Here is a 15,783-nt window from a genome sequence, read left to right as displayed (position 1 = left end):
TCCCCCTTATCAGTTGGGAAACCATCTCCAAGCCACTGTGGGAGGGTGGTCTAAATTTTAAAAATCTTTGTCAACAGAATGTGGCAATGGCTGCAAAAATCATTTGGAGGATCATTGCGCCCAATCCTGGCTGGGCCCAAAAGGCGCTCTGGAAAAAATATTTCAGAGGACCAAGATCCAGATGTTTAGAAAACGTGATCCATCTGCCAAACTCATCATTTCTCAAAATATATGCCAGAGTTGTCCCTCTCATTACCACTCACTCTTACTGGATCCCAGACAACAGGAAAAAAATCAACATCTGGACGGACAAAATCATGAATAAGGAACCAATAGAAGACAGAGTCTCCATTAGCTCGCCGCGCTGCTGGATGGACAGAGAGGGACTGCGAACGCTGTGGGATATCTCATGCTGGAATGACTTGGTATGGGCAAGCTGGAAACGTATAAAGGTGTCGGATAACCTGACCTCCGAATGGACCACACTGCTCGACTCCCTGCACGGATTGGCGCCCACACACTCGAGGAAAAGAGATGTGAAACGCTGGGGGCCGAAAGCCAGAGGATACGCAGTCTCCTTGGGGTACACTAAACTGAATGAGAGGCCATACGTTCCCCCTGATCCAGCTCCTTGGCAAGGTGTCTGGCGACTGTCTTCATGGCCCAAGGTGGATTTCTTTGCCTGCCTTTTCTGTCATGGCAAAATCTTAACATATGACAACTTGCAGAGGAAAGGATTCCACGGCCCTTCCATCTGCTCACTGTGCAATGAAAACGCAGAGATAGTAGTTCATCTAATTCTAGAATGCAGCTTCTCCAGGCAGATCTGGTCTTTCTTTATCCAATATTTGGATCCTAATTTCACTCTTACTTGCTCCACTTCTAAACTTTTCTCTAAATGGGCAAACAGGTATCCAGGTTCACCCCCTAAAAACCTGATTATTAAATCAACATGGGTTGTCCTCCCAAAGGTTATCTGTTGGCAGATATGGCTAGAACATAACAGAAGAATTTTTAGAAATACAAAGCAGAGCCACAAAGTCTTAGAAGCCAAGATTAAATGCCACATAAAGGAGTGCTTGATTGATATAAAAGACGACTCCAATCTTAGTCAACAGGACATTGCATGGGGATCAACTCTAGAACTTCAATTTCATCCAGCAGCCAGAAAAGCCCCTACAATTAAAGGTTGGCAAATAAGGAAACCTAAGAATGACATTCAAGATTGGCTTAAATCGCAAGCAAGGCACTTCCTCTTTTTTGATGGAGCAGCAAAGGGAAATCCGGAAAAAGTTGGTGCAGGAGGTGTTGTTCTAAATCAAATTGGGGAAAAAATTCTCTCCTATGCTTGGGGACTTGGATATTCTACTAGCATTCAAGCTGAGGCCTTGGCCCTCTTCCAAGGACTCAAGATCCTCAAAGATTTGGACATAAATGACGCAATTGTTATAGGCGATTCGCAGGTCATTATAAACACAATGGTTTCCAATACTCCAGTTTTGGAACTTAACCTAGCAAGGCTGATTACTAGGATCAAAAGTTTGGAAAACAATTTTCAGAACTTGAAGTAATACCATGTGTTGAGAACCCACAATAAAAAGGCGGACATCGAAGCCAATAAATCTGCCCTACTCTCTGTCGGGGTCAAGTTGAAAGATGAAGAAGAATCATGGGAACCCATTCCATAAATTGATTGCTGCCATGTTCTACTGTCTGCTATTAAACAAATTTGTTTGTATCTTCAAGTGGGGGAAAATATCTGAAATCGACTCTATGGGTGCCTTTCCAAGGAAGAAATCTGCAAGTTTCAGCTGCATTCTCTTCCTTAGCAGTGAGATCCATAACGCACCTTAATCAAAATAGCTCTACTTTTCATCCTCCATTCCTCTTCTTCCTATTTTAAGATCTGTGATTTTTTCTCTTTCAAATTCTTCAGGAAAAATTGTATTGACATATGCCTGAAAAATTCTTTCAAATTCAAATTCATTATGTATAAGCTCTGCTTTCCGACCTTGTTTTTTAAGCTTATCCCATTCCTTCACCCTAAGTTTTAAAAATTTCAACTTATACACCCAGATTTCCATGGCTAAGTCGAAAGATTTGTATAAAAGCCCCTGCCAACTCTTTCTAATCAAGGCAACAAAAGACTCATCTTCCTGCAATGTGGGATTGAATTTGAAAGGATAATGTATCTTATAAGTATCAAAGTCTATTTGGAGAACGATTGGGGAGTGATCAAAATTGTTTGTTAGACAGGTATATGATCGAGACCTACCAAGACTTTTCGAGAGGGACTCATAGCTACAAGGAATATGTCCAATTTGTTAGCTATCTACTCTCATCCACCCCGCCATTTGTCTAGGTCAGTCTCATAGGGGAAGGCCTAACATCAATAAGGTTAGAATCTTGAATCCCTTAAGGAGCTAAGGGGTCAAACCGGGCCCTAGCTCTCCAAATTTTAGAAGCCAAGATAGTGAAATTGAGGTCCCCAACAAGAGTGATGTGACGATAAAGTACAAAACCACTCTCTTGCAATCTATTCCAAAATTGTCTATTATCATAAGGTCCATAAAGTTAAGTAGATTTATGGGGGTGTTCAGTGCTTTCAGGGAGCCTTCCAAGATGATAATAGCCCACGAAAAGTAAAACTTAATATCAACAACATGAGGATTCCATGTAGTCGACAAATCCCTTGATAAACCCACAACATCAATAGCATAAGCCTTCCAATCCGGACAAAGCTTTGAAAAAATCACAAGCTTTGGCCCCTACCATCATTGTTCCCTGGATAAGGAGGATAAAAGACTTATGAATCTCTAGAATTCTTTTGAGGGAGTTTTTCTTACAGTACCCCCCACTCCCCAAATATCGATTTGCATCACTATCACTCTGGACCTTCCCGAGAGGGCATCTCAGCGCTAAGTGCCCTTTGTTCCTCAAAGAAATACATATTTCTGGAATACAAACCTCCTTTGATAGCACCCTCCCAGGCCAAGCCTTTCTTGTTATGTTTTTTCTACCTAATGGTCACATTGCTAAAGGAAGAGTTTAAATTTTGACCCTTCGTTTGTCTAGGCTCCATATTTGAGTCAACATTGAGAGGAGTGAGTTTAAGCTTTATTTAAAGGAGGGGGATTGAGGAAGTCGAGCAGAATCTGAAGAGAAGCACATGCCAACACTAGGGAGGGAAGAGTAAGAGGGAGTAGAACCAAACCCCAGATGAACAGGCTAGTCACCAATCAAGCCAAAGCTCAAAAAAGGAAAACCAGATGAAGAATTAGTGAAACTGTTGGACAAAAGATAGGACAATGGAACATCCGACTTCCTTAGGGTTAACAAATATTTCATGATCATAGAATTTTGGATAGGTCTCAGGTGCCACCATCAAGTTAGGTAAAGGAGGGAGATGATTAGGATTTAAGCTATTTTGACTGCTAAGATTAAAAAAATTTATGTTGTTACCAACATAAGGAGCAGTATAAGTACAAGAAGAAAACTGTGAAGCATCCATTTCAAACTTTTCTACTAATAATAACTCCTAAGAGGAAAGAGGCCTTGACAACATGCTTGCAATTTCTTCCCAAAGTGAATGATCATCCTTGAAGCAATCACTACGATCAACACCTTTCAAATCACCAGGTGTAGGATGAAAATTTCGCTAATAAATACCTGGACGAAAATGAGAACCCTTAACATTAGAGCACTGATACTATAGGGAAGTTGCACTACTCACAAGGGGATCCTGAATATCATCCACACCAAAAATAGGATGAGACATATGAGGTAACTCCTTTGTGTTAGCCGGAACTTCAAAAGTAATATCCCCTCGAATCTATCCTAGTACTCCCTCCTTTGACTTTGTTAGAAAATCTTCATCTTGAAACCCGACAAAATAAAAATGTGTCCCTGAGACTAGAAGAATCATGAATGAAGGTCCACCACAGAGCCCAACGCCTGATTTTGACTTTGGAAATTAGGGAAAGTTGCCTTAAGATGGCTTGGCTGACAACATAAAATACATCTAAATGAGACTCTCTAGAGTTGATGAAAGGTATTCTTCCCATGTGTAATTTCAATCCCCCGGGGCAGATCGAATGTGACATCATACTCCACCAAAACTTGGAGAATATGCTTGTCAAGCCCTACCAAGGCAAAGTCGTCAAAGAAAACAAATTTGCCAATTGCATTAGCCACCTTGATAATAGTCTGCGCCTTCTAGAAGTGCAAAGGAAAAGCCACAAGTCTAACCCACAGGTTTTGGGTTTTAGGGTTCTTAGTAAGGGGGTCTAAATTCACATGTCATCTCTTTAACCACAAGTTCCCACTTTCAATCACCCAATGTTTGTTGTGTAAAATCAGTGCTAGGTGATTCTTTGCTATAAAGTGAAAGTTTATTTAATTGTTGACAAGGAGACGCACACATAGGGTGTAAAGTAAGGGTTTCTAGGACTATGTAATCCAACACATGGCCTGGTCCTTACCTAAGGAGTTAAACATACCAACCAAGGCCTTTTTGGAGAGATCATCCACACGATCCAAATCCACATCGGCCCCCAACGTCAGAGTAGTTTTCTCGATGCGAGTTGTCAATGATTTTGTCTTGTCTCTTCACTCTCACTGCGACCCTTTGAATCTTGGAATTATCACTGAAAGAGACGACCATCCCCAAAGAATGTAGAATCAGGTCCCTCGACTGGTGTGGAACCACATGACTAGAGAATTTCGCAGGAGCCTTAAACTCTTGAACGAATTTTTGATCAGTGTCTGGAATGGGTTTTGACAGACTGCTAAGATATATGTTTCATTGGTTTAGGGGACGGGGGAACAACAAGGGGATGGGGGGAAACGCCACAAAATTTTCAGGGGATGACGAATTGGGGAAGACATATATATATATATATATATATATATATATATATATATATATATATATATATATATATAGATATATATATATATATATATATTTTCTAGAATTCAATATTAACATTTGTAGTTGTTTCAAACTTGTAAACATAAGAGACTATAGTTTATAGTCTTATGCACAACCCTTACACTCCAATTAAAATCTCGAACAATTTGAAAAAGGGTTGAGTGAGAATCCATTATGAGCCAATAGACATGAGCTTTAGCTTTAAGAAACTTAATTGTAACTATTTTCAATTTGTAACAAGGTCCATGAAGGATCTACCACAATTTTTTTCTTGTATATTTCTTACTATGTTAAACATAATAGGGATCCCCTGCTCAATATATTTTGCAAACATTTACAATTATGTTGAAAATCACTATTAAATACTTGGTTTTTTAAATGTATTAAATTAAGAAGGGGATTGAATAAAATTTTATTTTAAAAATTTAGTGCCCAATCCAATCATTTGCAAACATTTACAACTATGTTGAAAATCACTATAAAATACTTGGTTTTTTAAATGTATTAAATTAAGAAGGGGATTGAATAAAAATTTATTTTAAACATTTAGTGCCCAATCCAATCATTACTCTCTCACATGTTGGGATTGTGGAAACACAACTTGAATGACTCCTTGGAACCCAAATGCAATATATAAACATTGAGATGATCTTAAAAAACAAGCAAGAACAAGAACAAGAGCAACAAACACGTTTCCTACATCTTGTAATTTTACCATTGAAAATACAATATCTAAATCACAAAAAATCCAAATTGAAACTCATTATCCAAAATCCCCTTATTTTTGAGTTATACAAAAAAAAGGTTTTGACTTATACAAAAATAAATAAATAAATTCAAAGGTATATAAAAACAATGGATGGATCATCAATATTCAACAGAAATTATATGCTTGTAAATCCATTATTATAAAAATAATGGATGGACAGAAGACAAAAATTATATGCTTGCAAATGTGTTATAAAAATAATGGATGGATCATCAATATTCATAATTGTCAAAACAGATATAGGTTTGCAAGATGTATTATAAAAATAATGGATGGATCATCAATATTCATGATTGTAAAAACAGAAATTATAAGCTTGGGTTATCCTGGGAATCTGCTTAGAAAATCTTTTAAATTGGTCAAAAACACCCCTCTGAACTCTGTCTGGATCTTCCCTGAAATTTTTCTGAACTCTGTCTGGAACTTCCCTGAAATTTCTCTGGATCGTCAGCATGTTCCCCGATGAAATTCCCAAACGGTTGGGAACACATGGCTGCAGGGTATGTGGGTTTTTTTAGATGGGTTTCGGTGCAATATACGTAAAAACCTTGGAACCCACACGACCACTAGAGATAACACAGGAGTGCAAGCGCCAAAATCCAAAAATTTCTGGCACCAACAGAGCTAGGGTTCACCGGATCCGAGCAAGCGATTCACGACCCCTGAGCAAGGGTTGGTCAACGGCCATCGGCTTGGTTTTCGACGAATCTCTCCATAGCAAAAGACTGAAATAGGGTTCTCACAAACCGACAGTGGATTTGAGGTAGGATTTTCACAAATCTGCATCGGCCAAAAACCTAGACGCCAAAATCCAAAAAGCTGTGTCACCAAATTCTGATAGCTTATTACATAGCGTATCTAAAATCTAATAACGTATCTTAAAAACCGATAGCTTATTTCGATAGCTATCTTAAAAACTGAGAGCTTATTGAGATAGGGTATCTTAAAAACGGATAGCTTATGTGAAGCGTATCTTAAAAACTGATAGCTTATTGCAATAGCGTATCTAAAACAGATAGCCTATCTAAAACGGATAGCTTATTTCGATAGCGTATGTAAAAACTGACAGCTTAGGCGATAGCCTCTCTAACAACTGATAGCTTATTGCAATAGCGTATCTAAAACTGATAGGGTATCGAAAACTGAGAGCTTATTGCGATAGTGTATCTAAAAACTAAGAGCTTATGGCAATAGCCTATCTAAAATCTGATAGCTTATTGCAATAGCGTATCTAAAACTGAGAGTCTATCAAAAATTGATAGCTTATTTCGATAGCGTATCTAAAAACTGATAGCTTATGGCGATAGCCTATCTAAAAACTGATATCTTATTTAATAGCGTATCAGAAAACTGATAGCTTATTGAGATAGCGTATCTAAAAACGATAGCCTATCAAAAACTGATAGCTTATTGCAATAGCGTATCAAAAAACGATAGCATATCCAGAAACTGATAGCTTATTGCGCTAACCTATAGGGTTTCGTATAGGATAACGTATCATAACGAAAGCTTTTTGCGAATACCTTATCCCGTTCTGCTTCATTTCCATGGTGGAGGGTTTTGTATAGGAAATGCAGATCATAGATGTTGTGCGTCTCAGTAAATTACAGGCTGGCCTCGCAATACTCAAACTACGTGTCACGTCTCAGATCGTGCACTGCTGTCGTCATCAGATTTGGAGCAAACGGCCCCATTGGATTGGCAATGCAAGACTGTAAAATTTGTCCACCGCTTCGGCGCTGAGCAGAGCTGAGGAGTTTCCATCTCTGATCTGCTCCTCTGCTCTCTCAAAAATCCTGGATTTATCATGATACCGCCGCAGAGCGCGAGTGGATGTAATTGTTGCATCGCTGTTGTCCGAATGGCTACCTCGTGCACTAGGTTCCCTACTGCACTTTCTCCCACCAAATTACAGCGCGCGAAATCTACATAGCGACTCAGCCACGGATCTTCACAGTCCCCGCGCGCCAGACGGTGAAGCCATTCAACAGATTTCATGGCGTCTTCGCATGCTGCAGGAAGATGGTGTTCGGGAGCCAGCCTGTAATTTACTGAGACGCACAACACCCTGCACTGCTTGACAAGCCGAGAAAGAAATACGTTAAAACATCTCAGATCTGCATTTCCTATACAAAACCCTCACCATGGAAATGAAGCAGAACGGGATAAGGTATCTGAAAACGATAGTTTTTTAATCATACTGTGTTTGATTACTGTGTTTGAGTAAGTACAAATTAAAAGTGAATGAGGAAACAATGGAGGAAACAATCACTTATTAGGAAACATATAGTTTATAAAATCATAAAACAATTAAAAAATTTATAAAATTTATAGCAACTTTTCTGTTTGGTTAAAAGTTAAAAGTCACTGAGGACGGAGGAGAGAGTTGATCCAAGCAAGAGAATTCTCAGATCAATTGAGTGAAATTTCCCTATGTATGATATGAATGTGTACTGTAAATCATAAATATACCATCGTTGGTATCATAATCCAAGTGGACTTCTATATAATTATATAGTCGAGTAAATTTTTTTATTTTTATTTTTTATTTTTAAATCTTTCGCTTTTGTGGTTTTTTTGCTTTTTATTATAGAATATACTACACATTCTCCTCTTCTATCATGTGATGTTTTTATGCTGTCCATTTTGTCTGATTAATAGCCTCCACGTTGGTATTGTTCCCACAGCCCAAGTCGACTTATATAATCATAGTTGAGTAAATCTTTTTATTATTATTATTTTTCAATTTTTCGTTTCTGTGGTTTTTTTGCTTTTTATTATAGAGTATACTACACATTCTCCTCTTCTATCATGTGATGTTTTTATGATGTCCATTTTGTCTTATTAATAGCCTCTAAAAAATATTTTGTCTGATTAATAGCTTCCGCATAAACCAGGTTTGCCTGTACACATGAACATATGAAAAAAACTCATGTGATAAAAAGAACGGTTTCAAAAACAAGCACTGAGAAACCCTCGTAATGAACATTCATAAATTATGCTCCTGTGACAGACTTTCAATTTTTACACGACCTATGCTCCAATGACAGACTTTCAATTTTTACATGACCCAGAAAAATTAGTGACCAGGATTGCACCTAGCTACTCATTTTCATTTACATGTCATTTACATTTACAATCTTGATAGAATGCCAACACAAGTGAGGCTTTTCACTGACAAGACGCTACCATTATTCATGGTATTCTTGTAAATAAAGAGTGCACTTCAAACTGTTCTTATGTTTCCATTGAACTACGTTGAGGGTGGTTCCCAACCTTGGTTATTTAATGTCGGATTTGATCCGACAGTTCCATTATTTGGGGGTTCTCCAACACCCCATTTCCCTTCTTACTCTGAAGGTTCAAAATCGTGAATTCCATCTGTCCTTGCAAGATGGAATTGACTCGGTTCGGATGGATGTGATGCAACGACAGTTCCATTATTTGGGGGTTCTCCAACACCCCATTTCCCTTCTTACACTGAAGGCTCAAAATCATGAATTCCATCTGTCCTTCCAAGATGGAATTGACTCGGTTCGGATGGATGTGATGCAACGAATAGAGAATAGGCATTGCTGCTGAATAAATAACCAAACAATAAAATTATATCATAATATGCCTGGTTAAAATCCAAATCTAAAAAATTGATGTATTAACCATCATAGAATGAAAGAGCCCATTTACGAAAGAGCCCATTTACCTGTTCATTCCCGATGAAAAGTATGCAGAAGGTGCAATGCGACATTGAGGCCTCAATCTTTCTACATCAAACACTCCAACTGCACTATGACAGAAGCTCAGAAGCTCGCATAAAATAGGACGTTGTCACATGAATATATGGCACTTGAAATAGGAGCAGATAGGGAATCATGAGGAGATCACTGCAATGCAGCCATGTAACAAGGTCATCCAATCATATACAGAAATGTAACAAGGTCATCCAATCATATACAGAAGGTGACATTATGTTATTTTCTATGTTTGAATTCAACAGTGCTTACAAGTACATTATGTTATTGTCTATGTTTGAATTCAACAGTGCTTACAAGTACTTACATAGAAACAAGCGCTCCAACTTGGAAGCATCATATATAGCAAAGCTGCTACCATGCAGAACCAACAAGTGAATTTGATCATTATGAAACTGTACTCTTGTATCCCCCACTTAAAGGTCAGTTTTCGTAAAAGGGCACAATGAAGAAAAATGACAAGGATTGAAAGATATATTCACAGGCAACACCTCATCAACTGTATATTGAATTGATGAACCCTCCATGCCAATTGCAATTATGTTATTGTCCTGAGGGCGGAAAGCCAGAAAAGTGGCTTCCGGAGAAGGTGGCATGAAAGTTGTCATGACTCGCAATAAATCAATCACCAATTAGCATCCCATGAAACCAGTGATTTAGATTAATTGGGAGCCTTTGAATTCTTAGCTTACAGTAAGGAACATTACACAAGAACCTTCTAGAGTAACTCAACCTCATTACCCACATAATTTGAAAGTTGAAGGTGAGACATTAGAGACTAAATCCTAAGTAGACCAATGTACCAAAACTGAAATTATATAACTCATCGGAAACATTAAAATGAAACTGGTCTTTAGGTAAAAGGCTCTCTTAGCTTAAATGTTGTCATCATATTGAATAAGGAGACCTTGCCACTGGAAGCAGACATTACATAGGAATGAAACTCGTCTTTAGGTAAAAGGCTCTCGTAGCTTAAATGTCATCGTATTGAATAAGGAGACCTTGCCACTGGAAGCAGACATTACATAGGAATGAAACTGGTCTTTAGGTAGAAGGCTCTCTTAGCTTAAATGTCATCGTATTGAATAAGGAGACCTTGCCATGGAAGTGGCCATTACATAGGAATCATTCTTAGTCGAAGCTATACAAGCAGCGACATCTTCTGGATTTGTATCACCAACGTCATTATTCATAAGAATCCCACTAGCTGGCTGCCACATCTGTGTCGAAATACTCGCTGTGTTGGAATACTCGTTGCAGACGGTGGAACAAAATGCTAACTCTTAGTTACTCGTCAATCATTACTGCATAAAACTGCAAATTATATATCCAAAAGTATAATAAACAAATAAATAAATAAAACAAGCTAAAATAGAAAGGAAGCAAACAACATGTCAACAACTACTAAAGAACCCCCACCTTTCCGGATGGATTTCGGTCACTCCGCGGTATAGCTTAAGGAGAGCATCGGATGTCAGTGCTAAGACAACAACATTGGAATTGGTGTATATCAGTTTTACCACCTGCAAGAAATAGCACATTACTTGTTTGAATCAATATCGACAGAATTTGTAGCACATAAAATTGTAAAGTATTCCAACCTTTAGTGTTTTCTGTAATAGAGGGATGATTGCATACCTTGCTCGCAATGCATTTTGTCAGGCAACCTGAGAGACCTACACTGACCCGAATCAGTGATCTCAGTCAATTTCCAGTTCTTGCTCTTGTCTGTGACCTCATCTAGAAGCCTTCGTTTAACATCTGGGGACCCGAATCAGTGATCTCAGCCAATTTCCTGTTCTTGCTCTTGTCTGTGACCTCATCTAAAAGCCTTCGTTTAACATCTGGGGTCGGACTGTCTGTCTAGACTCTATACTGCTCTGCACACATGTTGTCTCGAATATCAGAGCATTGTTAGACATCATTGATAATGTCATCGTATTCCTATAAAAGATATGCCAAAATAATGGCTAATAGAGCATGTGAATGGGGAAAAGAACAAAATCCTATGCTATATGGAAACTCGAAAGCAACAATATAAATAATGGCTAATAGAGCATGTGAATGGGGAAAAGAACAAAATCCTATGCAAACTCGAAAGCAACAATATCTGGATTATGAGTGAAAGTTTAGAAAATGATAAGATATATGTAACAAACTAAACTGAATATGCTAAATTCAGAATGCTCTTACAAAATTGATCATTGACAATGCAGGTGGAAGTCTGGCCGAACGTTCTACAGCACTGCGAAGGGAACCAGAAGCCTGTCCGAACGTTCTACAACATTGCGAAGGGAACCAGGAGCAGTGACTGCAGGAGGCATGGCATTCGCAATTGAAGTCTGCATAGTAAAAATGAATTAGTTAGGGTTTAAACTTTACCATTAATTAGTAGTGCATGTACACAGTAAATGTGCATGGAAGAAGAATGTACCTTTGTTGCCATTGTCTCCGGTGGCACCTTCGTTCCTTCAAAAGATCTACTCTCCAGCATGCGAATTAAGCGAAATCCCTTTGTGTTGGGTAAGATCTTTATGCCATTTTCATTCATTGTGACTGCCAATAGGGAACCATCTTCGCTGAAACGAAGGCGAGGACTAGCCTAGGATATTTTTGGAAATAGCATGAGGATTATACATTGAGATGTGATCAAGAAAACTTGAAATAATGTTTTGAAACTCTAAAAACATGTACGCAGTAAATTTGCATGGAAGAAGAATTTACCTTTGTTGCCATTGTCTCTGGTGGCACCTTCGTTCCTTCAAAGGATCTACTCTCCAGCATGCCAATTAAGCGAAATCCCTCTGCATTCGGTAAGATCTTTATGCCATTGTCATTCATTGTGACTGCCAACAGGGAACCATCTTCGCTGAAACGAAGGCGAGGACTAGCCTAGGATTTTTTTGGAAATAGCATGAGGATTATACATTGAGATGTGATCAAGAAAACTTGAAATAATGTTTTGAAACTCTAAAAACAAACCATCATCATTTCCAAAAATAACGTCTTACCAAACTACCGTCAACATCAATTGTTGTCTGGATGTTGGTGTTATCCATGTCCCAGAACTTTATTTGAAATTCATCACCAGCTGCTGAGAACCTATTCCTGGTTGTCTCAAATTGCAGCTGCTGAGAACCTATTCCTGGTTGTCTCAAATTGCAGAATATGTACGCTTGATTGTTCCCTCACTTTCATTCCACTCAACGAGGTATGAATCACCATCTTTACTTATTCATGGTTGTCTCAAATTGTAGAATATGTATGCTTGATTGTTCCCTCACTTTCATTCCACTCAATGAGGTATGAATCACCATCTTTACTTGTTCCACAGAAGAGCCTAATAAAAAATACAAATGATTATATACTTCAGAAAGGACATCGACTTGACACAACAAATATAGAAAATTGGAGAAAGGAAAACTCAGATCTTCATAAAGACATTTTACAAACTAAACACCATTCCAAGTTAACATTTTACCTTGTTCCATCAACACTATAAAGCCTGGAGCATTATAATCCACCCTAGATCCCGCAAGATCATACAACCAGTATTTGATCTTTCCATCAATAGCTATAGAAAAAATAAACTGCATACAAACAAAGATTCATAATCCATCTATCTTTAGTGCAATAAAGTATTTGCCATATGGTCAAAATTTCACAGAAAGCCAAACATCAAACAAAAATAGAATATGCAATGTATTTCAAAACTAGTCCTTAACTGCAATTCACATAAATTCTTCAGGACTCGAGGAACAAAGTACCTGAATATTTTCTTACTGGAAAGGACAAACAGAATATGCAGCGACTTCATGGCCTTCAAATGTGTACTGATTTTGACAAGTTACTGCATCCCACACCTACAACCATAGACAATATTTCTTTTTCTTTTTCATATACAGATAAGTAAATGACAACTATTAGAATGAGTCTTGACACATGATAAAGCAGATTACCTTGATGGTCTAATCATCCCCACATGTAATTATTATGAAGAAATAGTATCTAGGGTGTGAAAAAGCAATATTATTCACACCACTAGCATGTGCGTCAATCTGTTTAAATTATATCAATGTTAATAAATTATATTTTCAATACAAACTTAATTTTACAGACCTACAAGAATGTACAGATTGGCCTTTACAGACATACAAGAATGTACAGATTGGGCTTTACAGACATACAAGAATGTACAGATTGGCCTTTAAGAATGTAAGCAAACCTCTAGATGTTGTCTCAAATCACCTGCCATAGTATAAGAATATATGTGAAAACACAACTCCTATAACACAAATGCATGCATGTCAGATAAGTAAATGACAACTATTAGAATGAGTCTTGACACATGATAAGAATATATGTGAAAACACAACTCCTATAACACAAATGCAGGCATGTCAGATAAGTAAATGACAACTATTAGAATGAGTCTTGACACATGATAAGAATATATGTGAAAACACAACTCCTATAACACAAATGCAGGCATGTCAGATAAGTAAATGACAACTATTAGAATGAGTCTTGACACATGACAAGAATATATGTGAAAAACAACTCCTATAACACAAATGCAGGCATGTCAGATAAGTAATAAATTATATTTTCAATACAAACTTAATTTTACAGACCTACAAGAATGTACAGATTGGCTTTAAGCATGTAAGCAAACCTCTATATGTTGTCTCAAATCACCTGCCATAGTATAAGAATATATGTGAAAACACAACTCCTATAACACAAATGCAGAAATGCAGGCATGTCAGTATCTGAATAGAGGGCGTAGCACACCATTCTATTGGTGGCATTATTACAAATCACTCACATTGTTGTATAAAGAAGCAAATGATATCAAAGCATCTTATTAATGAATATGAGTATAGATTAAGTTACCAAGGACTGCCCCATCTGGGTTCCAAATACAACAATTCACTGATACAGTTGAGTTTTTCACAAGAGCAGCCTAAGAAAACATAACAAAACATGTATAAGAGTTTACATGAGGCCAGTGCTAATGGTTGATTGGTCGAAAGCTCAAGATGCTTGCTTGCTCGACCTTAACATCCTCCTCTATGGGGAATGTTATGTGAGGGCGTGCGTGTGATGTGGAAAAAAAATAAAATTTAAACATACCATTTTATGTATATCATCTGAGTCGTACTACCTGAGAACCATGCTAGAAGGAGAAAATATTGAGCACACAAATATCAATAACACTATTTTGTTGGAAAAAAACATGACTCACCCATCCTCTGCGCTGCATCTACATTTCCGCATTTCCTAAGATATTATCTCCACTCGACCCTCCCAGACACTACAATTGTAGTCATTCACTGCACAAAGTAATATTATATCTGAGATCACAAATAAACCACAACAGGTTAAAGAATAAATATATAGAGTGATGAATCAACCATACACATAACTACCTTCCCTTGGCTAATATTACGACAACAACAATCATGAACAATAATCCCTGAACATGTGAACCCAATGTAACATTTCCATTTTTTTCATATCAAAGTTCTAGGAAAAATTTCAAATCTCACACCCATGAACAAGATCATACTATCTCAAAACCATGACAAAATAATAAATCATTGTGCAACTAAAAAATATTTCAATGTATTAAAGGACAATAGTATTGTGTAAGAGGATTAGTTGGTTGGAAGAGCTCTGCAACCCTCGGCCCTACAAAAACCGAGATCCGCACCTTTCGCAAGTTGCAGATAGTGAGCCCCCGCCCTTTGCTGGCCTGGCTCCAGTGAACCTGTCCGCCTGAGCTTGCTGTGGCTTGACTTTCATGGATCAAGTTGCCGGTTGACCCAATTCCAGGGATTGTGACCATGGAGGGGTTGGGCACTCCCCAGGCGTCTCTTCCGCCTCCTCCACCAATCTTGCCTTCTGAGGCTTTCAATAGGCTCTTGGTTGGGCTGCCAAAGAAGAAAAATACTAAAGCTGCAAAATTTGTTAAAAGATTGGACGATATTCCGGTGATCTCCCTCCCTCCAGAAACCCCGATCCAAGTTGCCCTGTCATTGGCTGAACAGGCTCTCATCGGTCTGTTCACTGGGCTATAGCCATCCCCAAAAACCACTGAACGCTGGGTCAACAGAAACTGGACGCCGCTGATCAAAGAAAGTGTCACCTCTTACTTTCTGGGGAGAGGATACTTCCTCTTCGAATTCACATCAAAAGAAGACAAAGACCTGATCTTCCAAAATGGCCCCTACTTCATGGGCCCTCAGGGTCTGTATTTGAATAAATGGACCCCGAACTTCAATCCGGCAGTAGATGTGCCCCAAGCAGTCCCGGTGTGGTTCAGGCTC

The 15,783-nt window shown here is 38.2% G+C and overlaps 1 protein-coding gene and 1 pseudogene across 1 annotated transcript; both read right to left on the bottom strand.

Moving 5' to 3' along the window:
- Nucleotides 1-7,340: 7,340 nt before the first annotated feature.
- LOC149182336 (protein TOPLESS-RELATED PROTEIN 2-like) lies at nt 7,341-11,219 on the bottom strand (annotated as a pseudogene).
- Nucleotides 11,220-11,688: 469 nt separating this feature from the next.
- Nucleotides 11,689-12,715, bottom strand: LOC149182335 (protein TOPLESS-RELATED PROTEIN 2-like). The gene is made up of 5 exons (XM_089414526.1): nt 12,591-12,715; nt 12,463-12,553; nt 12,176-12,343; nt 11,886-12,053; nt 11,689-11,793 (listed from the first exon to the last, which is right to left on the bottom strand). Exons 1-5 carry the CDS (start codon nt 12,674-12,676, stop codon nt 11,689-11,691), a joined length of 618 nt encoding a protein of 205 aa, XP_089270652.1. The 5' UTR covers nt 12,677-12,715.
- Between the last annotated feature and the right edge of the window lie 3,068 nt (nt 12,716-15,783).

This window comes from Pinus tabuliformis, chromosome 3_2, assembly GCF_031772625.1.
Source record: "Pinus tabuliformis cultivar Carrire ecotype Pingquan chromosome 3_2, CPIR1, whole genome shotgun sequence".
Lineage (NCBI taxonomy): Eukaryota > Viridiplantae > Streptophyta > Pinopsida > Pinales > Pinaceae > Pinus > Pinus tabuliformis.
This window is presented reverse-complemented; position numbering and strand designations above follow the sequence as displayed.